This window comes from Coregonus clupeaformis, unplaced genomic scaffold, assembly GCF_020615455.1.
Source record: "Coregonus clupeaformis isolate EN_2021a unplaced genomic scaffold, ASM2061545v1 scaf2624, whole genome shotgun sequence".
Lineage (NCBI taxonomy): Eukaryota > Metazoa > Chordata > Actinopteri > Salmoniformes > Salmonidae > Coregonus > Coregonus clupeaformis.
This window is the reverse complement of record NW_025536078.1, coordinates 20452-46500: the sequence shown is the minus strand read 5'-3', so window position 1 is coordinate 46500 and position 26049 is coordinate 20452. Positions and strand designations below refer to the sequence as shown.

Below are 26049 nucleotides of genomic sequence, written 5' to 3'. Positions count from 1 at the left end.
ATACATACAGCTATACATACAGCTATACATACAGCTATATATACAGCTATACATACAGTATACATACAGCTAACATACAGTATATATACAGCTATACATACAGCTATATATACAGCTATACATACAGTATATATACAGCTATACATACAGCTATACATAAAGTATACATACAGTATAAATACAGCTATACATACAGCTATACATACAGCTATATATACAGCTATACATACAGTATACATACAGCTAACATACAGTATACATACAGCTATACATACAGCTATATATACAGCTATACATACAGTATATATACAGCTATACATACAGCTATACAGCTGTAGATACAGCTAAACCGCTATACATACAGCTATACATACAGCTATACATACAGCTATATATACAGCTATACATACAGTATACATACAGCTAACATACAGTATATATACAGCTATACATACAGCTATATATACAGCTATACATACAGCTATACAGCTGTAGATACAGCTAAACCGCTATACATACAGCTATACATACAGCTATACATACAGCTATACATACAGCTATACATACAGCTATACAGCTGTAGATACAGCTAAACCGCTATACATACAGCTATACATACAGCTATACATACAGCTATACATACAGCTATGCATACAGCTATACATACAGCTATACAGCTATACATACAGCTATACTGTACATACAGTCAGGTTTGGGTAGGTTACATGCAGAATGTAATATGTTATATGCTACATGACTAAAATGTAAATGTTATAGTTACTAGTTCCCTGTCCAACGTTTGTATCAGTAACTTTTGGATTACCCAAACTCAGTAACGTAATCTGATTACTTTCCGTTACTTTTGGATTGCTTTCCCCTTAAGAGGCATTAGAAGAAGACACAAATAATCCATCAAACGCATTTGGTGTGTCATCATAGTGGTCTCTGATTGGTGGTCATCATTTGGTGTGTCATCATAATGGTCTCTGATTGGTAGTCATCATTTGGTGTGTCATCATAATGGTCTCTGACTTGTGGTCAGACTCGCTCAAGTGGAATAAACCTAAACTTGTGCCTTTTTTCAATGCTGAATTTAATGCCCTTTAGAAAACAGAAAGGTGTCCATTTTTTTTCTTCCCTTTCTTGTAAACTTCCTTTCTGAATTTAAAAGCAATCCAAGAAGTACTGAAGTTTTTCCCCCAAGAAATCTAAAGTATCTGTAGTCTGATTTCAATATTTTTGCTGGTAACGTAACTGATTACAGTTACCGTTTTTTGGTAATCAGATTACCCTGGATACAGTATACAGCTATACATACAGCTATACCAGCCTGGTCTCATAGACTAGACGTAACATACTAAATGTAAATCCGAGGACACACAAATTAGTTTTATATGTTACGTTTGGTATCAGTTACAGAAAGTTACTTAAGGCAAAAACAAAAGGAGGGTATGACGAGAACGTCTAGAGCCCCATCACGAAAATGTTTAGCATTTTAGATAATTATCAACTTTGCAACTACTTACTACTTTTTAGCTACTTTGCGACCACTTAGCATGTTAGCTAACTCTTCCTCTAACCCTAAACTTAACCCTTTAACCTAACTCCTAACCCTAACTTTAACCCTAACCTTAACCCTAACCTTAACCCTAACCTTAACCCCTAACCCTAACACCTAGCCTAGCTAATATTATCCATCTAGCTAGCATTAGCGTTAGCCACCTAGCCACATAGCTACTGTTAACCACAACAAATAGAAATTCGTAACATACCGTACGTATTGCAAATTCATAACATATTGTACGAATTGCAATTCTCAACATATCATACGAATTGTAATTTGTAACATATCATATGAAATGGATGATGGACATCCACAAATTAATTCATACCATACGAAACGTAACATAACATACTAAATGGAGGGAGACAGATTTACATTTACTATGTTACGTCTACCCCTGAGTCCAGGTTGGAACCAGTTGCATACAGTATATAGCTATACTAACACACAGGAGCCTTGCATATTGCCCTTTTAGAGATTGACACCTAACCCACCTAAGCCTTGCATATTGCCCTTTTAGAGATTGACACCTAACCCACCTAAGCCTTGCATATTGCCCTTTTAGAGACTGACACCTAACCCACCTAAGCCTTGCATATTGCTCTTTTAGAGATTGACACCTAACCCACCTAAGCCTTGCATATTGCCCTTTTAGAGATTGACACCTAACCCACATGAGCCTTGAATATTGCCCTTTTAGAGATTGACACCTAACCCACATGAGCCTTGAATATTGCCCTTTTAGAGATTGACACCTAACCCACATGAACCTTGAATATTGCCCTTTTAGAGATTGACACCTAACCCACATAAGCCTTGCATATTGCCCTTTTAGAGATTGACACCTAACCCACATGAGCCTTGAATATTGCCCTTTTAGAGATTGACACCTAACCCACATGAGCCTTGAATATTGCCCTTTTAGAGATTGACACCTAACCCACATGAGCCTTGAATATTGCCCTTTTAGAGATTGACACCTAACCCACATGAGCCTTGAATATTGCCCTTTTAGAGATTGACACCTAACCCACATGAGCCTTGAATATTGCCCTTTTAGAGATTGACACTTAACCCACATGAGCCTTGAATATTGCCCTTTTAGAGATTGACACCTAACCCACATAAGCCTTGAATATTGCCCTTTTAGAGATTGACACCTAACCCACATGAGCCTTGAATATTGCCCTTTTAGATACAATACAATACAATACAATAAAGTACAATACAATACAATACAACTTTATTAATCCCCAAGGGACAATTAAGGCTGCTTCAGACAGGACAAACACACACTAACAGTATAAAAAATAAATATACGCACTTATTAAGGCATCAGTTAAGGGTGCAGAGTGCAATTTAAGAAACTAAAAGTTCATGGTAGTCAAAGTTGTTAATCAATGTCAGGGCTAAGCTATCTCTAGAATAGTCTCTAGGTCTTCCTTAATGGTCCTGTTAACCAGGTGGATGGCCTCGGGCTCAAACGAGGCCCTGCCCCTATTGGTGAAGCGCTTGAGACAGTGCAGGTGGCATCCAATGAGGAGCGGTTGAAGCTGTGGGTTGAGAGGACATGGGTGATGTCATAGGTCTTCCTCCTGGCCTGCTGCTCAAAGAATGAAGCCGGACTTCTGAGAGACACCCCAGTGATCTTACAACAGGTGTTTACAATGGCATGGAGAGGCGATTCCTGTTCTTGACAGAAAGAGATGTGAACCAGCATACGAAGGAGAAAAACAGAACGATGAAAGAACTGTAAAAAGTTTGCAATATCGATTTGTGGACACTGAATGAATTCAGTTTGCTGAGGAAGTATTGTTTCTGGTGAGCGTTTTTGATGATGGCGTCTGTGTTTTTTTTTTTCAAACTTCAGGGTGTTATAAAAGATGGTACCAAGATATTTATACTGGTCCACAATGTCCACCTCCTCACCATGGATGATCACCTGGTCCATCCTGAGGGGCTTCCTCCTGAAGACTCTCTGTGGCCTATCAGTTAAAACATCCATAATCCATAAAATAAGGCCATGGTCGAGTTTGAACTGTGAGTCAAGTTTTCTGGCGAGAATGGCATGCTGCGTGGTGTTAAATGCGAGGGACGAGAATTCCACACTACAGGAGCCTGACAAAGAACCCCCTGCTCTCCAGATGTCGGTGGGATGGCGTCCATTAGGAACAGCTTGGCGTCGTCCACACCTCTCTTGGTGAAGTGCGCGAACTGTTGGGGATCCAGCAGAGCGTCTGCCACAGACGACCAGCTTCTCCAGGGCCTTCATCACAAGAGGGGTCTGGACATCAAATCCCAGGAGGCGGCATTGCGGATGGGACCTGACGTCCTGATCGCCACGCCAGGTCGACTGATTGACCACCTGCACAACACGCCCTCCTTTGAGCTCAGCCAGATTGAGATCCTCATCTTGGACGAGGCCGACCGGTAAGACTGTTATAGGCCAATCCATCCATAGGAATGAATGAGACGCAGTTTTCATAACTTGGTCTAGTTATTGATATAAGTCTATGGTAAAACCCCATTCGTTTGGACCATCTTACCAACAGATACAGTATTAAGGCCTATCGTTTACAGGCTAAATACATTTTCAACATAGGATTATTATTATTTTTTCTGGGTCGTTTTCATCAGTAGGCAACAAATGGACGAAAACAAAGTAAAACGTGGAGGGACTGCCTGGACTTTTGTTTTTGTTGCAAAACATTTAAAAACGTTTTCCGTTGTGTGCCCTAATGAATACAGCCCAGATTTTCACTTGTATTTTGTCATTTCCGTGCATCATAAAAGTTCCCCTAAATTGCAGGATGCTGGACGAGTACTTTGAAGAGCAGATGAAGGAGATCATCAGGATGTGTGCCTACCAGAGACAGACCATGCTTTTCTCTGCCACCATGAGCGAGGAGGTGAGGATTACAACCTGCATTCCTTTATTATCATCACATTTGGCCACCAAACCTGGTCTAGGATAAATACAGGGTGTGTTCCAGCTCAGCGCTTACCCGCCCGACTGGCCTTGTCATCATCTTGATGATTGGCTGAAGAATTGAGTCAGTGTCTGGTGATGGTGATGGTGCACCATCATGGTTTGTGTTGACACATACTGCTTATTAATCCATTCTGATCACTAGTGATTCGTTTTCCATTCCTTTTCTGTGTCGTTTATTGAAATAGTGTTCTCTCTCACGATCTCTCTCTCTCTCACGATCGCCCTCTCTCCCTCCCTCCAGGTAAAAGACTTGGCGTCGGTCTCTCTGAAGCAGCCGGTTCGTATCTTTGTGAACAGTAACACAGACGTGGCACCCTACCTTAGACAGGAGTTTGTCAGGATCCGACCGGCCAGGGAAGGAGACAGGGAGGCTATTGTGGCAGGTGAGTGGTCTGGATGACTATCACAGTCCATTTGTTCTGTATACTGTGGAGTATAGTACTACATGTAGCAGAAAGTTCACTGTGGAGTATAGTACTACATGTAGCAGAAAGTTCACTGTGGAGTATAGTACTACATGCAGCAGAAAGTTCACTGTGGAGTATAGTACTACATGTAGCAGAAAGTTCACTGTGGAGTATAGTACTACATGTAGCAGAAAGTTCACTGTGGAGTATAGTACTACATGCAGCAGAAAGTTCACTGTGGAGTATAGTACTACATGCAGCAGAAAGTTCACTGTGGAGTATAGTACTACATGTAGCAGAAAGTTCACTGTGGAGTATAGTACTACATGTAGCAGAAAGTTCACTGTGGAGTATAGTACTACATGCAGCAGAAAGTTCACTGTGGAGTATAGTACTACATGTAGCAGAAAGTTCACTGTGGAGTATAGTACTACATGTAGCAGAAAGTTCACTGTGGAGTATAGTACTACATGTAGCAGAAAGTTCACTGTGGAGTATAGTACTACATGTAGCAGAAAGTTCACTGTGGAGTATAGTACTACATGTAGCAGAAAGTTCACTGCTCAGCTTGTTGAACCTTGTGCTTTTCCATTTCTCTTCCAATCTGGTGAATAACTGTTTGTGTGTGTTGTCTCCTGGGTCTGTGTGTGTGTTGTCTCCTGGGTGGGTCTGTGTGTGTGTTGTCTCCTGGGTGGGTCTGTGTGTGTGTTGTCTCCTGGGTGGGTCTGTGTGTGTGTTGTCTCCTGGGTGGGTCTGTGTGTGTGTTGTCTCCTGGGTGGGTCTGTGTGTGTGTTGTCTCCTGGGTGGGTCTGTGTGTGTGTTGTCTCCTGGGTGGGTCTGTGTGTGTGTTGTCTCCTGGGTGGGTCTGTGTGTGTGTTGTCTCCTGGGTGGGTCTGTGTGTGTGTTGTCTCCTGGGTGGGTCTGTGTGTGTGTTGTCTCCTGGGTGGGTCTGTGTGTGTGTTGTCTCCTGGGTGGGTGTGTCTCAGCCCTGCTGACGCGGACGTTCCAGGACCACGTGATGCTGTTCACCCAGACCAAGAAGCAGGCCCACCGGATGCACATCCTCCTGGGCCTGATGGGGCTGAAGGTGGGAGAGCTGCACGGAAACCTGTCCCAGACCCAGAGACTGGAGAGCCTCAGGTACCTAGACTCTCTCCAACTAAACTGCCAAGCTACACTTGGCTCCTAACTTTTCAGTGAAACCTGGGCGAAGCAGTGTGGCAGTTCTGCGAGAGGCTTGCTCAGCTTAGAATTACCCTCTGATTCTATTTTCAGGAATTCAACGCGCGGCTCACGCCGTAGAACTCTGGATTAAGTGGGCTTGTGCTCTGCTCACGCCGTCTAAAGCTATGCTTCCAGTGTAGCAGCTAAAACCTTACTGTTTTTGTGACGCCCCAGTGTAGCTCCCCTGTAACTCTGACAGCCACATACTACAGGGCCAAGCAAAGCCGAGCTGTACAGTGCTGGAATGGTTACACATCCACCATAGTTGCTGGAACGGTGCTGTAATGGACAATGTGTAAATAAACTATCCGAGCCAACACAGTAGGATTTGGGTCGGCCCCTACAGTGTGACTCAGACTTATCAGTTGAATACATACCCAGCCATCACCACGCCTTGAGACGAATTCAGACAAAGGTGATGGCTGAGTATACAAGTATGCTGTGACTCACAATACAGTAGCTGGATTGATCTCAAAAACTCAGTTTTCTGCTGTTCATAAGAACAGCGAGGAGCAGTGTGACAATGACAGTATTGAGTTGAGATGCGTTAACCCAAACAAGGGTTATGTAAGATGGAGTAAATAATTTAATGTATCTCATCATAGTAAATAGTTTGTATCTCATCATAGTAAATAGTTTGTGTATTTCCATCATAGTAAATAGTTTGTGTATTTCCATCATAATAAATAGTTTGTGTATCTCCATCATAGTAAATAGTTTGTGTATCTCCATCATAGTAAATAGTTTGTGTATCTCCATCATAGTAAATAGTTTGTGTATCTCCATCATAGTAAATAGTTTGTGTATCTCCATCATAGTAAATAGTTTGTGTATCTCCATCATAGTAAATAGTTTGTGTATCTCCATCATAGTAAATAGTTTGTGTATCTCATCATAGTAAATAGTTTGTGTATCTCCATCATAGTAAATAGTTTGTGTATCTCATCATAGTAAATAGTTTGTGTATCTCATCATAGTAAATAGTTTGTGTATCTCCATCATAGTAAATAGTTTGTGTATCTCATCATAGTAAATAGTTTGTATTTCCATCATAGTAAATAGTTTGTGTATCTCCATCATAGTAAATAGTTTGTGTATCTCCATCATAGTAAATAGTTTGTGTATCTCATCATAGTAAATAGTTTGTGTATCTCCATAGGCGGTTCAAAGATGAACAGATTGACATCCTTGTATCACAGACGTTGCGGCTAGAGGTCTGGATATCGACGAGTCAAGACGCGGTAAGGGTTAACTGTAAAGTGTTTATGTGCTAGGAAAATGTTGTTTCTAAGGAAAATGCTTTACAAGAATACTTGACATTATTGAACTGCTTTCATCACTGATTAGTTAGACAAATCACTGCGGAGAGAGGGGGGTGGAACTACCGCCCTGCTTCCTACATTTTGTTCTAGTATCTTTTTTCCTCCCTGAACTTAATCGAGTAGCTGACGGAAGACTAGTAGTTAGAGTTTATATCAAAACTGGCCTTCACTGTAGAAAGAAACCCGTTCTCCTCCTTAGCTGGTCGCCATGCCCAAGAAGCCACTTTCTCGATTATTGAGATGCACCCGCTTAACGTCCTCTTCTCCTCCCCAGGTGATTAACTTCACCATGCCCAACACAGTGAAGCACTACGTTCACAGGGTGGGCCGCACGGCCCGTGCCGGCAAGGTGGGTCGCTCTGTGTCCCTGGTGGGCGAGACTGAGAGGAAGATGCTAAAGGACATCGTCAGGAAGGCCAAGACCCCCCGTGAAGGCCCGCGTCCTGCCACAAGGTAAAAGCTCAAAGCGGCAGGTAGCTTAGTGGTTAAGAGCGTTGTGCAAGTAACCGAAAGGTCGCTGGTTCTAATCCCCGAGCCGACTAGGTGAAAAATCTGTCGATGTGCCCTTGAGCAAGGCACTTAACCCTAATTGCTCCTGTAAGTGGCTCTGGATAAGAGCGTCTGCTAAAATGACAAAAAATAAATAAAAAATACCACGACCCTATTGAAATACTGCAGAAATGCATCCTTCCTTCCTTGTGGTAAGGTCTTTAAGTGTTTGGATCGGTGTTAGCAAGGATATCACCCCGTTACTTTTACCAATCCAACCAATTCAAATCTGCAATTCCTTAAAGGAAGGATTAATTTTCTAGACTATTCAAAAGTAAATTTCTATCTCAATGGGACTCACATGGGTGAATAAATCAAACCTAATAAAAGGAACCTTGGTATACCTACCACTCATTCAAGATACTGTGTGTTGTTCATTTAAAAGGGAGAGTCTAATCCACCAAAAAATATACATATGAAAGTTTTTCTGAAATGGTTTTATTCAATTTCATGGCCGCTAGGTAAATGGATGGATCATTTTGTTGAGGTTGCGCCTTTGTGATGACTGTGAGCGGTTTTCTCTCCTTCAGAGGTGAGACTGTGAGTGGTTTTCTGTCCTTCAGAGGAGATTCTGAAGTTGTCTCTCCTTCAGAGGTGATTCTGAAGTTGTCTCTCCTTCAGAGGTGAGACTGTGAGCGGTTTTCACTCCTTCAGAGGTGAGACTGTAAGCAGTTTTCACTCCTTCAGAGGTGAGACTGTGAGCGGTTTTCACTCCTTCAGAGGTGAGACTGTGAGCGGTTTTCACTCCTTCAGAGGTGAGACTGTGAGCGGTTTTCACTCCTTCAGAGGTGAGACTGTGAGCGGTTTTCACTTCTTCAGAGGTGATTCTGAAGTTGTCTCTCCTTCAGAGGTGATTCTGAAGTTGTCTCTCCTTCAGAGGTGATTCTGAAGTTGTCTCTCCTTCAGAGGTGAGACTGTGAGCGGTTTTCACTCCTTCAGAGGTGATTCTGAAGTTGTCTCTCCTTCAGAGGTGATTCTGAAGTTGTCTCTCCTTCAGAGGTGAGACTGTGAGCGGTTTTCACTCCTTCAGAGGTGAGACTGTGAGCGGTTTTCACTCCTTCAGAGGTGATTCTGAAGTTGTCTCTCCTTCAGAGGTGAGACTGTGAGCGGTTTTCTCTCCTTCAGAGGTGATTCTGAAGTTGTCTCTCCACCAGAGGTGATTCTGAAGTTCAGAGACCTGATTGAGAAGCTGGAGAAGGACGTGTACGCCGTGATGCGCCTGGAGAGAGAGGAGAGGGCCATGTCTCACTCAGAGGCTCAGGTAAAAAGCTGCATGTTGTGTGTGTGTGTGTGTGTGTACTTGTGTTCATCTGTGTATACATGGTAGTGTATTCCTATGCTCATGTGTGTGTGCGCGCACGTGTCAACGTGTCATTCAGATCAGCGTGGCGCAGAAGCGGCTGGCACAGAACGCAGACGAGACGGATCCCCAGAGGATGTGGTTCCAAACGCACGACGAGCGCAAAAAAGACCGCAGTGAGTACCACAGACCAACACACATTATAGGCCTGTCAACCTCACTACTGCTAGACGGCATCTTCCTCACTACTGCTAGATGGCATCTTCCTCACTACTGCTAGACGGAATCTTCCTCACTACTGCTAGACAGAATCTTCCTCACTACTGCTAGACGGCATCTTCCTCACTACTGCTAGACGGCATCTTCCTCACTACTGCTAGACGGAATCTTCCTCACTACTGCTAGACGGAATCTTCCTCACTACTGCTAGACGGAATCTTCCTCACTACTGCTAGACGGCATCTTCCTCACTACTGCTAGACGGCATCTTCCTCACTACTGCTAGACGGCATCTTCCTCACTACTGCTAGACGGCATCTTCCTCACTACTGCTAGACGGAATCTTCCTCACTACTGCTAGACGGTCAATCTTCCTCACTACTGCTAGACGGAATCTTCCTCACTACTGCTAGACGGAATCTTCCTCACTACTGCTAGACGGAATCTTCCTCACTACTGCTAGACGGAATCTTCCTCACTACTGCTAGACGGCATCTTCCTCACTACTGCTAGACGGCATCTTCTGATCCCAGCATGCCGTTAGATGTGAAACTACATAAAGTGCATTACCATGGACAGAATAGCTCATCTCACTGCAACCCATGCACATGAGCTCGAACTACAGCTCAACTTAAACAGGCCCTTGACTAAGACCCAGCTAGGGTCAAAACTTTGTATGTAAATCAAAATGAGCCTTTTGGGGCATAACTGTCTGTGAGCTGATGTATTTGTTTTCTTTGAGCTGTTTGTGAGCTCCTTGTAAAGGTGGGCATATGACCCCTAAAAGCACATAGGGACAACTGAGCCCCATTTGCATCATTCATGATTTATCCCTTTCACCCTTGTCTCCGCCAGTGACCAAAGCTCTGGCCGACTTTGACTTGGCCCTGAGAGGAAAGAAGAAGAGGGAGAAGTTCATCAAGGAGGGGAAAAAGAAAGAGTTGTCGGTATGTGTGCTAATTTAGCTTTTCTGGTAGACTACGACTTTGTGTTTGATTTTGTTCATCGTTTTCCTTGATCTTCTGTCTTTTCTCTGTGTACTTAAAAATAATGTTAACAGAATTCCCCATTAAGGGTGTTTCCACTCAGGAATCTTGATTTTATCGTTTACATATTTTATAGCATCAAAACCATTTACATTTGACTAATAATCTGCTGTTTATGACCTCTGTTCACTAAATATTGTATTGAACTAGTTCTAAACCCGTAAGGCATGCATACAGCTGAAAGTCCAACTTAGGCTAGCTGTCTCCAAGCTGTCAGTCCTGTCATCTAGACATCTATGTTTACTTTGCATTCTTTGCAATCATTTTGTAGTTCTCCGGATAGACGTATGTCCATATAATCTGAGCTTTATTACTTTGACCATACATTTAAACATTTAAAGCTAGCTAGCTTTTTTCTTCCTCTACTTGTCACCACTGAAATTCAATTAGCTATGGTGACATTTATGTTGTGAATGACCACATATCCCTATCATTTCTATAGAACTTAGAATACATGGTCATATACATGTTAATTATACAGGAGACAAGGGTGAAATGTTAAAAGTGATGCTCCAGAGCTTTGGTATCATGGTTGAGGTTAATTCCATTTTGGAATAGGAATTTCAGTTAACTTCCTGAATTGATATTATTTGACCCCAACCCTGTTATGTGTACACACATTATTCATCATATTTTTGTCAAGTGCTATTCCGGTTAGCTATGTATCTTTTCACTGTTTTCTCTCTGTGTGCTTCTCAGTCCGAGGACAGAGCCCAGTTTGAGATCCTCAAGTCCCAGATGTACGCTGAGCGAGCAGCCAAGAAGGACCGGAAACCCAAACGAGCCAGGGCCATGCCAGAGGACGAGGCCGTCCAGAAAGGTGGGTCTTCTATCATATACTTTACAACTTCTAAAGAACTGGGCCAATGTTCACTAAAAGTGCTGATCCAGGATCCGTTTAGATCATAATGAATAGGATCATAATGAATAACATTACATGGACAGCTGATCCTAGATCAGCACTTCTACTCTTTTATTATTTTATTTTTGTATTTTACCTTTATTTAACTAGGCAAGTCAGTCAACAACAAATTCTTATTTACAATGGCCTACCCGGGCCCAAACCCGGACGATGCTAAGCCATTTGTGCGCCGCCCTATGGGACTCCCAATCACGGCCGGTTGTGATACAGCCTGGAATGGAACCAGGGGGTCTGGTTTCCCCAAAAAATAATAATGTAGTGACGCCTATAGCACTGAGATGCAGTGCCTTAGACCGCTGCGCCCCTCGGGAGCTTTATGAATACAGGCCCTGGTCTTTCATTTTCTATGTTCCCAAGTGGCTTGGAAGACTTCCACGGCCACCACTATCATCCCAATGTGGACATTAAGCACTTTGGTGTTCAGGCACATTCATATCTGATTGCAGTGTGCAGGTACACCTCTTCCTGTTTTAACCAGCAGCGAACAAAATGCAATTGTTCATGTTTTTTGTGTGTGAAGCAGTTGTTTTTTTTGCTGCATGCATTGGGACCCTTGCTTTGGGCTCTGTGTGCTTCCTTAAGATGTATGAAACAGTTTACAAGGTGCCCCTCCTTACAACTCTGTTAGACCAATTCACCTCTGTTCTCCAGCCCCATGCTACTCTGTTGGCTGCATAAATAATGGCTCCTACTACATAACTAAATACTGGGTCCTACTACATAACTAAATAATGGGTCCTACTACATAACTAAATACTGGGTCCTACAACATAACTAAATACTGGGTCCTACAACATAACTAAATACTGGGTCCTACAACATAACTAATTACTGAGTCCTTCTAAATACTGGGTCCTACAACATAACTAAATACTGGGTCCTACAACATAACTAAATACTGGGTCCTACAACATAACTCATGGATTGTCTGTATTTCTTTGCATTTAGGAGCGAAACAGAAAGCTGGTAAACCAGCCAAGAAGTCTGTATTTGACAAAGAACTTACAAACACCAGTAAGAAAGCACTCAAGCAGTACAGAGCTGGGTAAGTGTCTTTCCTAAACGTAGTTAATACCCTAACTGCACTGAAACGTTGAAAACCACGCAGGAAACCTGGCTGTATGTAGGTGACTTGACTATATGGTAGGTAGCCATGACTATATGGAACTCAGTCAAGCAATAAAATCAGATCTAAAAAACGGATGAAATTACACTTTATGGATCAGCGCGGATTGTGACGAGACAAACACATGATAACACACGCACTCTACAAATTGTAATATTGTTATTTTGCTGTATTATTGATTTTGTATAGCAGATGTTATGGTAGTGTGTAATAATGTGTTGTGTTATGTATTGTTTTATTGTATGTAATTGTGATTGGACACTTAGGAAGAGTAGCTGCAGATCCGGAATAAAATACAAATGACTCACTATTCATTTGCATCATTCCATGACTGTCCTAAAACACTGACATTTTGGGGTGAAATATTCACCTTTGGTTTCGAGGGATCCAGATGTATTTCGATAGATATACTGACTGTTACAATCGATGTATAATTTATTCACTGTAGCCAAGTGACGTAATTTCAGTAGAAATGAAACCTATACCATTTCCACGTAAACAAAACCAAAAAACGTCATATTTGTCTATCCACTAGATGGCGTACGGCATCCACCACAGTATACAATAATCATGCATCAATATTAAGTTTGCCTCTGTTTTGGAATGAGTTTTAACAAATTGATAAATTCCGTTGTTATAAACATTCAATATGTGTTATGCTGGGTTTCATTTCTTGTCCTAGAGGACCAATAGTAGTTCAGCCTGAATGGAAAACCCAAACAGGGGCAGGAGATGGAGAGGTAGAGGAGCCAACCATGTCGATCACAGAATAGGTAAGGAGATGTATTTTTTGTTTTGTATTAAGTAAGACATGATTGGTATTTCCTCCATTAGATTGACATAGATTTCCCTGTTATTTGCCCCTCAGGTGCTGAGGCTGGTCAGAGAGAAGAGGAAGGGATAGCCAACCGAGGGAGAGGGGGAAGAGGTAGGGGGGCCAGGGGAGAGAGGAGAGGTGTTAATAGGGGGAACCTAAGGGAGGATAGGAGAGAGCGAGATGACAGGGCAGGAGAAGGGGAGGGTGCGAGGGGTTGGGGGGGAAGAGGAGGAGGAGAAAGAGTGGGAGGCAGAGGAGGAGAGAGAGGGAGAGGCAGAGGAGAAGTGAGAGGAGGAGGCAGAGGAGGAGAGAGAGGGAGGTAGAGGCAGAGGAGAAGTGAGAGGGGGAGGTAGAGGAAGAGGTGGAGAGAGAGGGAGAGGAAGATCTGCAGATGGTGGCGCCCCTCAGGCTCATCCAATGGGGTACAGAACGTTGGAGGAGCTCTCAGGGAAAGACCCTTCAGAAATAGCCATCACTCTGGCCTCCAGTTATGGACTGCAAGCTCTCCTCGACGAGAGAGAGATGCGACAGGACCTCGTTCAGCTCCTCTGCCAAGTCCTGTGCAAGGCCTTCTTGTCCAAAACTGACCGCCGAACCTTACAGCACTTGGCTGGCTTAATCAAGCATTCTGGATTCCTCCGAACCATCCTGCCCCATTATGTGATGGGAATGGGGTCCGAGTTCGACCCCACTCGCCGGGAACAGTACCCCCAGCACTTGGACAACATCATGACCCTTCTCTCTGAGGTGCTCAGGATATTCCCAGCTAGCTCGATCCAGGCCGTGTCCATGATAGTGGCCCTCTTCAGACCAGTCATCAACAGCCTGCGAGCCGTGGGGGTGGATGTCCTGGAGCAGACGGAGGAGAGCCTGGAGAGGATCCAGGAACTGGTGGAGCACCTCCAGGAGAGAGCCAGGGAGGGCACCCTGAAGTCGGACAACTACTCCTTCATCACCCCCAGGAGGACGCCCCACCTGGGGAGGCCGACTTCAGGGCCCTGCCCATCTACCCAACCCCAGAGGAGATCCACCAGGAACAGAATCCCTTCCTCAGGCCCAACATCATCTCCAACCGCTATGCCAGTTGACTGATCTACCTGGACACGCACTTCCGGCTCATGCGAGAGGACTTTGTGAGACCTCTTCGAGAGGGCATAAAGCAGCTGCTTCAGAGCCAGCAGGACCTGGGCAATAAAGACATCCCTTTGAGGAAGAGGCGCTTCGATGACATCACAGTGTACTTTGACACGCGACTGGTGGTTCCAATGTGCACCCAGTCTGGTTTGGCCTATAAGGTCCAGTTTGACTCCAAACCTCTTAAGGTCAATCATTTCTATTGAGTATTTGAACAGAAAAATTATAACTTACCAAGACATGCCAACATTGTGTTGTAGAGTGCATTCAAATATATGTTCATCTTATTCTCTGTCCCGCACAGTTTGTCCGCTGGCAGAACTCCAAGCGGCTGATATACGGCTCCCTGGTCTGCATGTCGAGTGACAACTTTGAAACCTTCCTGTTTGCCACTGTGTCGGACCGGGACCCCAAGGAGCTAGAGAAGGGTTTAGTCCAGATCAGTTTCTCAGCGGAGAGCAGGCGAGCCCTGGCAGGAGTGGAGGCCCACCAGTCCTTCCTCATGGTGGAGACAACCGCCTACTTTGAGGCCTACCGCTACGTCCTCGAAGGGCTGCAGGAGCTGGAAGTAGAGGATCTGCCCTTTCAGAGGTCAGTGTACTGTCTGTCGTTGTTGAATTCAATCATTATTCAGCCCTACGTATGTACTGGCTATCGCACCGGTGTTGTTGATGCTATTTTCTACATTGTAGAATTATAGTGAAGACATCAAAACTATGAAATAACACATATGGAATCATGTAGTAACCAAAAAAGTGTTAAACAAATCAAAATATATTTGATATTCTTCAAATAGCCACCCTTTGCCTTGATGACAGCTTTGCACACTCTTGGCATTCTCTCAAGGTAGTCACCTGGAATGTATTTCAATTAACAGATGTGCCTTCTTAAAAAGTTAATTTGTGGTATTTATTTCCTTCTTAATGCGTTTGAGCCAATCAGTTGTGTTGTGACAAGGTAGGGGTGGTATAAAGAAGAGAGCCCTATTTGGTAAAAGACCAAGTCCAAATTATGGCAAGAACAGCCCAAGTAAGCAAAGAGAAACGACAGTCCATCATTACTTTAAGACATGAAGGTCAGTCAATACAAAACATTTCAAGAACTTTGAAAGTTTCTTCAAGTGCAGTCCAAAAAACCATCAAGCGCTATGATGAAACTGGCTCTCATGAGGACCGCCACAGGAAAGGAAGACCCAGAGTTACCTCTGCTGCAGAGGATAAGTTCATTAGAGTTACCAGCCTCAGAAATTGCAGCCCAAATAAATGCTTCACAGAGTTCAAGTAACAGACACATCTCAACATCAACTGTTCAGAGGAGACTGTGTGAATCAGGCCTTCATGGTCGAATTGCTGCAAAGAAACCACTACTAAAGGATACTAACAAGAAGAAGAGACTTGCTTGGGCCAAGAACAGTGGACATTAGACCGGTGGAAATTTGGTTTGGGATGAGTCGGACCGCAGAGTGAAGGAAAAGCAGCCAACAAGTGCTCAGCATATGTGGGAACTCCTTCAAGATTGTTGGAAAAGCATTCCAGGTGAAGCTGGTTGAGAGAATGCCAAGAGTGTGCAAAGCTGTCATCAAGGCAAAGGGTGGCTATTTGAAGAATCTCAAATCTCAAATATATTTTGATTTGTTTAACACTTTTTTTGGTTACTACATGATTCGATATGTGTTATTTCACAGTTTTGATGTCTTCACTATTATTCTACAATGTAGAAAATAGTAAAAATAAATAAAAACCCTTGAATGAGTAGGTGTTCTAAAACTTTTTACCGGTAGTGTACCTCTTCCACCAGCTGCTAGATTATATTTGGCAGACATTTTGTGACAGAACATTTACCGCATATCAATTATTGTAATGAAGAATGAGAACACTGTTATCCAATGGGGGCTGGAGTAACTTTCCGACTAACAAAAAGTATATTTTTGATTTGTGACGACATGTAAATTGCAGGTATATAGTGGAATGCAGCTCAGATGTCCATCCTCCTGCTTACCTGCCAAGGGGGGATACGTATGACCTGTCTGCTATTGCGGTGCCTGAGTTCAAGAGCAGCATCAACCGCTTCCACACTCTGGATCCTGATGGAGCAGCTGGGATTGGACGAGTCCCAGATGAGAGCCCTTCAGCTTGCCCTCACCAAGGAGCTGGCCATCATCCAGGGACCCCCAGGCACAGGTAGAATACATATTGAAAAAAATCATACATATTGAATTAGATCATGTTAATGTACATGTAAATTTTCTAGGCCAAAAGTTTAACATTTGTATGCCAAGTTGCTTCATGTATAGGCTTTAGTGGACCTGCAGGAGGGTAACACTTTTGGACATTCGTTTTCTCTCCTTACTCATAATCTCAGGGGAAGACCTACACAGGACTAAAGATCGCCCAAGCTCTTTTTGACCAATCAGGAGGTGTGGAAAGGTGTCTTTGGCACCTCCCCATTGCTGGTGGTTTGTTACACCAACCACGCTCTGGACCAGTTCCTGGAAGGTAGGCCTCCTGCTTCCCACATATTGAACCATGGATGTACAGTATATGAATGCATGATTGTCCCACACTACTTTTTGCTTCTTGAATTCAGTTATTTTCGACTTCAAGCCACTCTTGAAATATGCCAGATGTACCATCATTTGTGTTTGACCAAATATAATTCTGAAGGGCACTTTTGTCATCGTATGTATCAGCAGCTTTTTCATTTCAAATCAAATCAAATCAAATTTTATTGGTCACATGCGCCGAATACAACAGGTGCAGACATTACAGTGAAATGCTTACTTACAGCCCTTAACCAACAGTGCATTTATTTTAAACAAAAAAGTAAGAATAAAACAACAACAAAAAAGTGTTGAGAAAAAAAGAGCAGAAGTAAAATAAAGTGACAGTAGGGAGGCTATATATACAATAAAATAAAGTGACAGTAGGGAGGCTATATATACAGGGGGGTACCGTTGCATAGTCAATGTTTGTTTAACATTGTGCACCATAGGTATCCACAAGTTCATTTGTTTAACATTGTGCACCATAGGTATCCACAAGTTCATTTGTTTAACATTCTGCACCATCGGTATCCACAAGTTCATTTGTTTAAAATTCTGCACCATCGGTATCCACAAGTTCATTTGTTTAACATTGTGCACCATAGGTATCCACAAGTTCATTTGTTTAACATTGTGCACCATAGGTATCCACAAGTTTTTACCAGACGGTATTGTAAGAGTGGGTGGGCGAAGCAACAGTGAGGACCTGAAGCGTTTCACTCTGAGGGAGCTGAAAAGGTCCCATGACTTCCGCCGCCACCTACCGCAACATCTTCGCCGAGCCAACAGTGAGGTGAGAGTTAGTGTTGGAAACCTGAAAGTTATGCTAAAATTCGAGAAATAGTCTTCAAAAGTAAATTGTAAATGAGCACTCCTATTGAAGTCAATGTAGCTCAGTTTCCGTTTGTGTCAGGAATATAACAGCCAGGTTGGCTATCTTTTGGGGAAATAGTCTTTTAGGGAAATAAAACCACATGCTGATGCTCAGAATATTGTTTCCCCTCAGATCTATGATGCACTGCGGACAGAAGAGACTAAGATCCAGACTCAGTCTGTGCAGCTGGAGTGCAGTCTGCGGGGCATTCTAAGGGAGCATTTCCTCCAAAGGTTCATCTCAGAGGAGCACTGGGAAAGCCTGTCCCTCCAGCCGGTGAGTCGTTGATACTACTGTAAAACATAAAGATATATTAGTAGATTATTGGCCGTCTGTCCGACTGATACAATTACCACTATCGGACCGGTGACTACTGCTATGACTATAACTAATAGTTCCCCCCACCTCTGCTACTTGTAGAACTATGTTGATGTCAGATAGGATAACTACAATGAGTACGTCAACCCTTGCTGCTTATACAAGGCTTAGGATTCACGTTAACAAAGTAGGTCTGACATTTCCAGAAAAGCTTTATGATACGATGTTGATCTGTAATGATCTGCCATTGGCCAGAGAGGAGACAATACTTACTCTTAATGTGTACTTTTCCTCTCAGGCCCTGGATGGTTTTCACAGCTATGGTGGGAAGAAGCCCTCTCTGATAATGGAGTGGCTGGGGTTAGGTTCCACTGCCTTCCAGCAGAGGACACCACATCCTCAAAATGGCAATGCAGGTGAGAAGCCACTGCAGTACTACAGAAAGCAGACATAGGGCTCGAACAATTATTGTATATTCTTGTAAATGACAATTATGGACAATAACCGTGAATTATAAAACAATGATTGTCATAATCTTCTTAATACATTCATTTCAGGAGAAGGGGGCTTCAACTTTATATTCCAGTAGATATAGTTTACCCAATAGCAGTTTTTCATTTTTACATGAAGTGGGTAAAGTTGGTAATCATTTTACGAGCAGAACGGCACTGTCGGGAGGAGAAGATTCATTTCCAAAAGTTCGAAGCGGTCAAAACATTAGTTTTTGAGACAGGGGTGTCCCCAAAGCAGTTGGCTATGAAAAGCCAACTGAGATTTATTCCTGATTATTATTTGACCATGCTTGTCACTTATGAACATTTTTGAACATCTTGGCATGGTTCTGTTATAATCTCCACCCGGCACAGCCAGAAGAGGACTGGCCACCCCTCATAGCCTGGTTCCTCTCTAGGTTTCTTCCTAGGTTTTGGCCTTTCTAGGGAGTTTTCCTAGCCACCGTGCTTCTACACCTGCATTACTAGCTGTTTGGGGTTTTAGGCTGGGTTTCTGTACAGCACTTCGAGATATTAGCTGATGTATGAAGGGCTATATAAAATAAAATTGATTGATTGATTGATTGATTGTTGTATTCATTAGGTACAATGTGTTGTAACTTGTTTTCGAAGATACATTATGATGCGTTACAAGCTCCATTTGTTTTCAACAATGTTAATAATAACCATGCATTACAATTAATCGTTACCCCAAAATTCCATAATCGTCACAGTAGACAAGACACAACATGATCAGAAATAACAAATGGAACAGGTGCAGAGCAAATGAAAATGTTGTCACATGCGCCTAATACAACAGGTGTAGACTTCAGTTGAACAGTGTTTCCTCCGCCACATTGGTGCGGCTGGCTTCCAGGTTAAGCGGGCGGGTGTTAAGAAGCGTGGTTTGGAGGGTCATGTTTCGGAGGACGCATGACTCGACCTTCGCCTCCCGAGCCCGTTGGGGAGTTGCAGCGATGAGACAAGATCGAAATTGTCTAACACATTTTCACCTCTCTATTTTGTGATAGATGGGGAAATGGAGGAAGCTGAGGACGAAGAGGACGACCTGATCGACATAGCGGAGGAGGCAGACCTGATCCAGGCGGAACGCTACGTAGAAGTCTCAGACATGCATCATAGTCGTGATGATGATCGAAGGAAGATGGAGGAGACGGTCAGGGATATGGCAGAACTGATGCTGGCCATGAACATGGAGAACACTGAGATACAGGCAGAACAGAGTGAAGAAGGCTGGGAGGTGAGAACCTATAACTAGCCTTGATCCAAACTAATTGGTTAACAATATAGCTAAAACACATTGCATCATACATCATCTGTGAATCACAAACTAATTTAGCTGCTTATTGATTTAAAATGACAACCTCCTGCTTCCTATTCACAGTATTTAGCTTAGGAGTATGGTAGAAAGACAGGTGCTGAGTTAAAGGTGTAGTTAACGTTATTTTAAAAGTCTGCCGTGTCCCTCTCTATGTTCACAGATGCAGCGGGTGCAGAAGAGGAAGATGAAACATCGTATCAGGAGAGAGCTGGGCAGCAGCTCAGCCATGAGTGAGGATGAGGAGGATATTATTCTGGATGTGTGGACTCTCAGTCTGGCAGACAGATGGAGACTGTACCGGTAATACTCCCTCTCATCACCTAGGCAACGCCAGACTGCGAGAGCGTATATATTTCCATTGCGCATAATTTTGTAAACTAATTACATAGAAAATGAATCTCAAAAGATGCATGCACTGAACCCCTCACCTCAAAGGCAACTTTTGCTCTACAAGTTTCTGTCACCCTGGCAACGTAACTGTGCTTAGCTTGTGCAAAGTGCACAGTCGTCATGACCACACAAACCACACAGGTGTGCGATTGGCTGTGCCACCTTAAGTGACGCATGTTTTGATCTGACTGGGGAAAAGACCAGTGCAAGGCTCAGTTGTGTGCCAGCCAAAAAGCAATCTGGGATTATGCAATAAATACAAACAAATTGTCACAGCTCCAGTGTGTTGGATTGACTCAGTAAATCAAAGAAGTAATACAGGATTCTGCTCTACGATTATCAACGAATCTCAGATATTCAGTATTTGATTGTGACAGGGTTATGTCAGGTAAACACAGCTGTTCTATAGGAAGTATGTTATTTTTGAAACTAGCTAGCCAGCTAACTAGCTACTTGCTATTAGCGGTTTTCACCCAGAACATCGGATTTTCTGCCGGAATAACTGAATCACTGGACATTTACACCGGATCGCAACTAGCTAGCCGCAACCAAATGGATGTTGCTGTTGGCTAATCACCACTGCCCCCGAAGCAAGCACCAGTTAGCCTTGAGCTAGCCTCGAGCAGGCCCATATCCCGGCTATCTACCTCTCTGTCTACCGGACGGGAGTAGCCAGCTAACCAGCTAACTAGCTACTTGCTATTAGCCACCGTTAGCGGTTTTTCACCATTGTCCGTGGCCTGCACTGCCTACCAGCCAGCTCTAGCCTGGACTATTATCGGCCAGTCTGCACTGTCTGCACAGCGCGTTATCGATCCAGAACATATCGTTTTTTTCACTGTAGATCCCCCAGCCCAGCTCAACCTGCCTTAGATAGCTCCTTTGTCCCACCCCCCATTCACGCGGAGACCGACTCAATCGGTGCCTACAGTGATGCTATCTCTTTCATCATTACCCAACGCTTAGGTTTACCTCCACTCTACTCATATCCTTCCATATCCTTGTCTGTACATAATGCCCTGAATCTATTCTACAACGCCCGGAAATCTGACCCTTTTTTCTCTGTACCCAACGCACTAGAAGACCAGTACTTAAAGGCTTTAGCTGTATCCTTATTCTATTCCTCCTCTGTTCCTCTGGTGAGGTAGAGGTTAACCCAGGCCCTGTAGCCCCCAGTATCACTCCTACTCCCCAGGCGTTATCATTTGTTGACTTCTGTAACCGTAAAAGCCTTGGTTTCTTGCACATTAACATCCGAAGCCTCCTCCCTAAGTTTGAGTTATTCACTGCGTTAGCACACTCCGCCAACCCTGATGTTCTAGCAGTGTCCGAATCCTGGTTTAGGAAGGCCACCAAAAATTCAGAAATGTCCATCCCCAACTACAACATTTTACGTCTTGATAGAACTGCCAAAGGGGGTGGGGTTGCAATCTACTGTAGAGATAGCCTGCAGAGCTCTATCGTACTATCCAGGTCTGTGGCCAAACATTTTGAGCTTCTACTTCTAAAACTCCACCTTTCCAGAAATAAATCTCTCACTGTTGCCGCTTGCTACAGACTCCCCCCTCAGCCCCGAGCTGTGCCCTGGACACCATATGTGAACTGATTGCCCCCCATCTATCCTCAGAGTTCGTACTGCTTGGTGACCTAAACTGGGATATGCTTAACACCCCGGCCAATTTACAATCTAAACTAGATGCCCTCAATCTCACACAAATTATCAACGAACCTAGCAGGTTTAACCCAAAATCTGTAAACATGGGCACCCTCATAGATATCATCCTGACAAATGTACCCTCTAAATACACCTCTGCTGTCTTCAACCAGGATATCAGCGATCACTGCCTTATGCCTTATTGCCTGTGTCCGTAATGGGTCAGTGGTCAAATGACCACCCCTCATCACTGTCAAAACGCTCCCTAAAACACTTTGCGAGCTGGCCTTTCTAATTGACCTGGCTGGGGTATCCTGGATGGATATTGACCTCATTCTGTCAGTAGAGGATGCCTGGTTGTTCTTTAAAAGTGCTTTCCTCTCAATCTTAAATAAGCATGCCCCATTCAAAAAATTCAGATCTAAGAACAGAAATAGCCCCTGGTTCTCCTCAGACTTGACTGCCCTTGACCAGCACAAAAACACCCTGTGGCGCACTGCATTAGCATCGAACAGCCCCCGCGATATGCAACTTTTCAGGGAAGTCAGGAACCAATATACACAATCAGTTAATGAAAGGCTATCTTTTTCAAACAGAATTTGCATCCTGTAGCACAAACTCCAAAAAGTTTTGGGACACTGTAAATTCCATGGAAAATAAGAGCACCTCCTTCCAACTGCCCACTGCACTGAGGCTAGGAAACACTGTCACCACTGATAAACCTACAATAATCGAGAATTTCAACAAGCATTTTGCTACGGCTGGCCATGCTTTCCACCTGGCTACCCCTACCCCGGCCACCAGCTCTGCACACTCCGCTGCAACTTGCCCCCCCGCTTCTCCTTCACACAAATTCAGACAGCTGATGTTCTGAAAGAGCTGAAAAATCTGGACCCCTACATATCAGCTGGGCTAGACAATCTGGACCCTTTCTTTCTAAAATTAGCTGCCGAAATTGTCGCAACCCCTATTTCTAGCCTGTTCAACCTCTCTTTCGTAACGTCTGAGATCCCCAGAGATTGAAAGCTGCCGCGGTCATCTCCCTTCTTCAAAGGGGGGTGACACTCTAGATCCAAACTGTTACATACCTATATCCATCCTGCCCTGCCTTTCGAAAGTATTTGAAAGCCAAGTTAACAAACAGATCACCGACCATTTGAATCCCACCGTACCTTCTCCACTATGCAATCCGGTTTCCGAGCTGGTCATGGGTGCACCTCAGCCACGCTCAAGGTCCTAAACGATATTATAACCGCAATCGATAAAAGACAGTACTGCGCAGCCATCTTCATCGACCTGGCCAAGGCTTTCGACTCTATCAACCACCGCATTCTTATTGGCAGACTAAAAATCCTTGGTTTCTCTAATGACTGCCTCGCCTGGTTCACCAACTACTTCTCAGATAGAGTTCAATGTGTCAAATCGGAGGGCCTGTTGTCTGGACCTCTGGCCGTCTCTATGGGGGTGCCAAAGGGTTCAATTCTCGGGCCGACTCTATTCTCTGTGTATATCAATTCTCTGCTGGTGACGCTCGGATCCACCTCTATGCGGACGACACCATTTTGTATACATCTGGCCCTTCATTGGACACTGTGTTAACAAACCTCCAAACGAGCTTCAATTCCATGCAACACTCCTTCAGTAGCCTCCAACTGCTCTTAAACACTAGTAAAACAAAATGCATGCTCTTCAACCGAACGCTGCTTGCACCCGCCCACCCGACTAGAATCACTACTCTAGACGGGTCTGACCTAGAGCACGTGGACAACTACAAATATCTAGGTGTCTGGTTAGACTGTAAACTCTCCTTCCAGACTCACATTAAGAATCTCCAATCCAAAGTTAAATCTAGAATCGGTTTCCTATTTCGCAACAAAGCCTCCTTCACTCATGCTGCCAAACATGCCCTTGTAAAACTGACTATCCTACCGATCCTTGACTTCGCGATGTCATTTACAAAATAGCCTCCAACACTCTACTCAGCAATTTGGATGTTGTCTATCACAGTGCCATCCGTTTTGTCTCCAAAGCCCCATATAATACCCACCACTGTGACCTGTACGCTCTTGTTGGCTGGTCCTCACTACATATTCGTCGCCAAACCCACTGGCTCCAGGCCATCTATAAATCACTGCTAGGCAAATCCCCGCCTTATCTTAGCTCACTGGTCACCATAGCAACACCCACCCGTAGTCTGCGCTCCAGCGGTATATCTCACTGGTCATCCCCAAAGCCAACACACTCCTTTGGCCGCAATTCCTTCCAGTTCTCTGCTGCCAATGACTGGAACAAATTGCAAAAATCTCTGAAGCTGGAGACGCTTATCTCCCTCACTAACTTTAAGCATCAGTTGTCAGAGCACCTACCGATCACTGCACCTGTACACAGCCCATCTGAAATTAGCCCGCCCAACTACCTCATCCCTATATTGTTATTTATTTTGCTCATCTGTACCCCAGTATCTCTATTTGCACATCATCTCTTGCACATCATTCCAGTGTTAATACTAAATTGTAATTATTTTGCACTATAGCCTATTTTATTGCCTTACCTCCATAACTTGCTAAATTTGCACACTGTATATTAATTGTATTTCTGTTGTATTTTTTTTTTGATTTTTGTTTTATTTTACCCCATATGTAACTCTGTGTTGTTGTTTTTATCGCACTGCTATGCTTTATCTTGGCCAGGTCGCAGTTGTAAATGAGAACTTGTTCTCAACTGGTTTACCTGGTTAAATAAAGGTGAAATAAAATAAAAAATTAATACAGAAACCATCTACCCTCTAAATGTACACATAGTGCTGTATTGGTGTGTTCTCTGAAAAATAGTTATTCTACAGAAAATGTTATATACTGAACAAAAATATAAACGCAACGTGTAAAGAGTTGGTCCCATGTTTCATGAGCTGAAATAAAAGATCCCAGAAATGTTCAATAGGCACAAAAAGCTAATTTCTCTCAAATGTTGTGCACAAATTTGTTTGCATCCCTGTTAGTCATAATTTCTCCTTTGCCAAGATAATACATCCACCTGACAGGTGTGGCATATCAAGAAGCTGATTAAACAGCATGATCATTACACAGATGCACCTTGTGTTGGGAACAATAAAAGTCCACTCTAAAATGTGCAGTTCTGTCACACAACACAATGCCTTCAGATGTTTCAAGTTGAGGGAGCGTACAATTGGCATGTTGACTGCAGGAATGTCCCCCAGAGCTGTTGCCAAGGAATTGAATGTTTCTCTACCAACATCGTTTTAGAGAATTTGGCAGTACGTCCAACCGGCCTCAACCGTAAACCATGTGTAGCCACGCCAGTCCAGGACCTCCACATCTGGCTTCTTCACCTGCGGGATCGTCTGAGACCAGTCACCCGGACAGCTGATGAAGATGAGGAGTATTTCTGTCTGTAATAAAGTCATTTTGTGGGGAAAAACTCATTTTGATTGGCTGGGCCTGGCTCCCCAGGCCCACCCATGGCTGCGCCCCAGCCATGTGAAATCCATAGATTAGGGCCTAATCAATTTATTTCAATTTACTGATTTAATTATATTGACTGTAACTCAGTAAACTCGTTAAAATTATTGCATGTTGCGTTTAGATTTTAGTTCAGTATATAAATACCAGAATTTCGATAATATCCTCCAATATTCTCTATGTGCAACTTGTTATGGTATTTGGGATGCTATAACATTTGGTTTGAAGTGACTGAGGATTTTGGCATAATGTTTTAAGCATCCTGCCATAGGCCCTACCACTCCTATTGGTTCACTAGTAGTGATGCTAAAGCTGGCTGTGGAGTAAGTAAATAAAT

At 43.5% G+C, this 26049-nt stretch overlaps 1 protein-coding gene and 1 pseudogene across 1 annotated transcript; both read left to right on the top strand.

Annotated features, from left to right (window-relative positions):
- Nucleotides 1-3719: 3719 nt before the first annotated feature.
- On the top strand, nt 3720-12614 carry LOC123488959 (probable ATP-dependent RNA helicase DDX27). Its single transcript, XM_045219692.1, is given in 12 exon segments — nt 3720-3994; nt 4374-4473; nt 4798-4939; nt 5950-6103; nt 7347-7428; nt 7784-7933; nt 7935-7962; nt 9213-9319; nt 9438-9534; nt 10433-10524; nt 11323-11443; nt 12494-12614. Coding segments are annotated over 12 exon segments (1449 nt in total). The 3' UTR covers nt 12595-12614.
- A 1216-nt stretch (nt 12615-13830) lies between these two features.
- LOC123488958 lies at nt 13831-20493 on the top strand (annotated as a pseudogene).
- Nucleotides 20494-26049: the final 5556 nt, after the last annotated feature.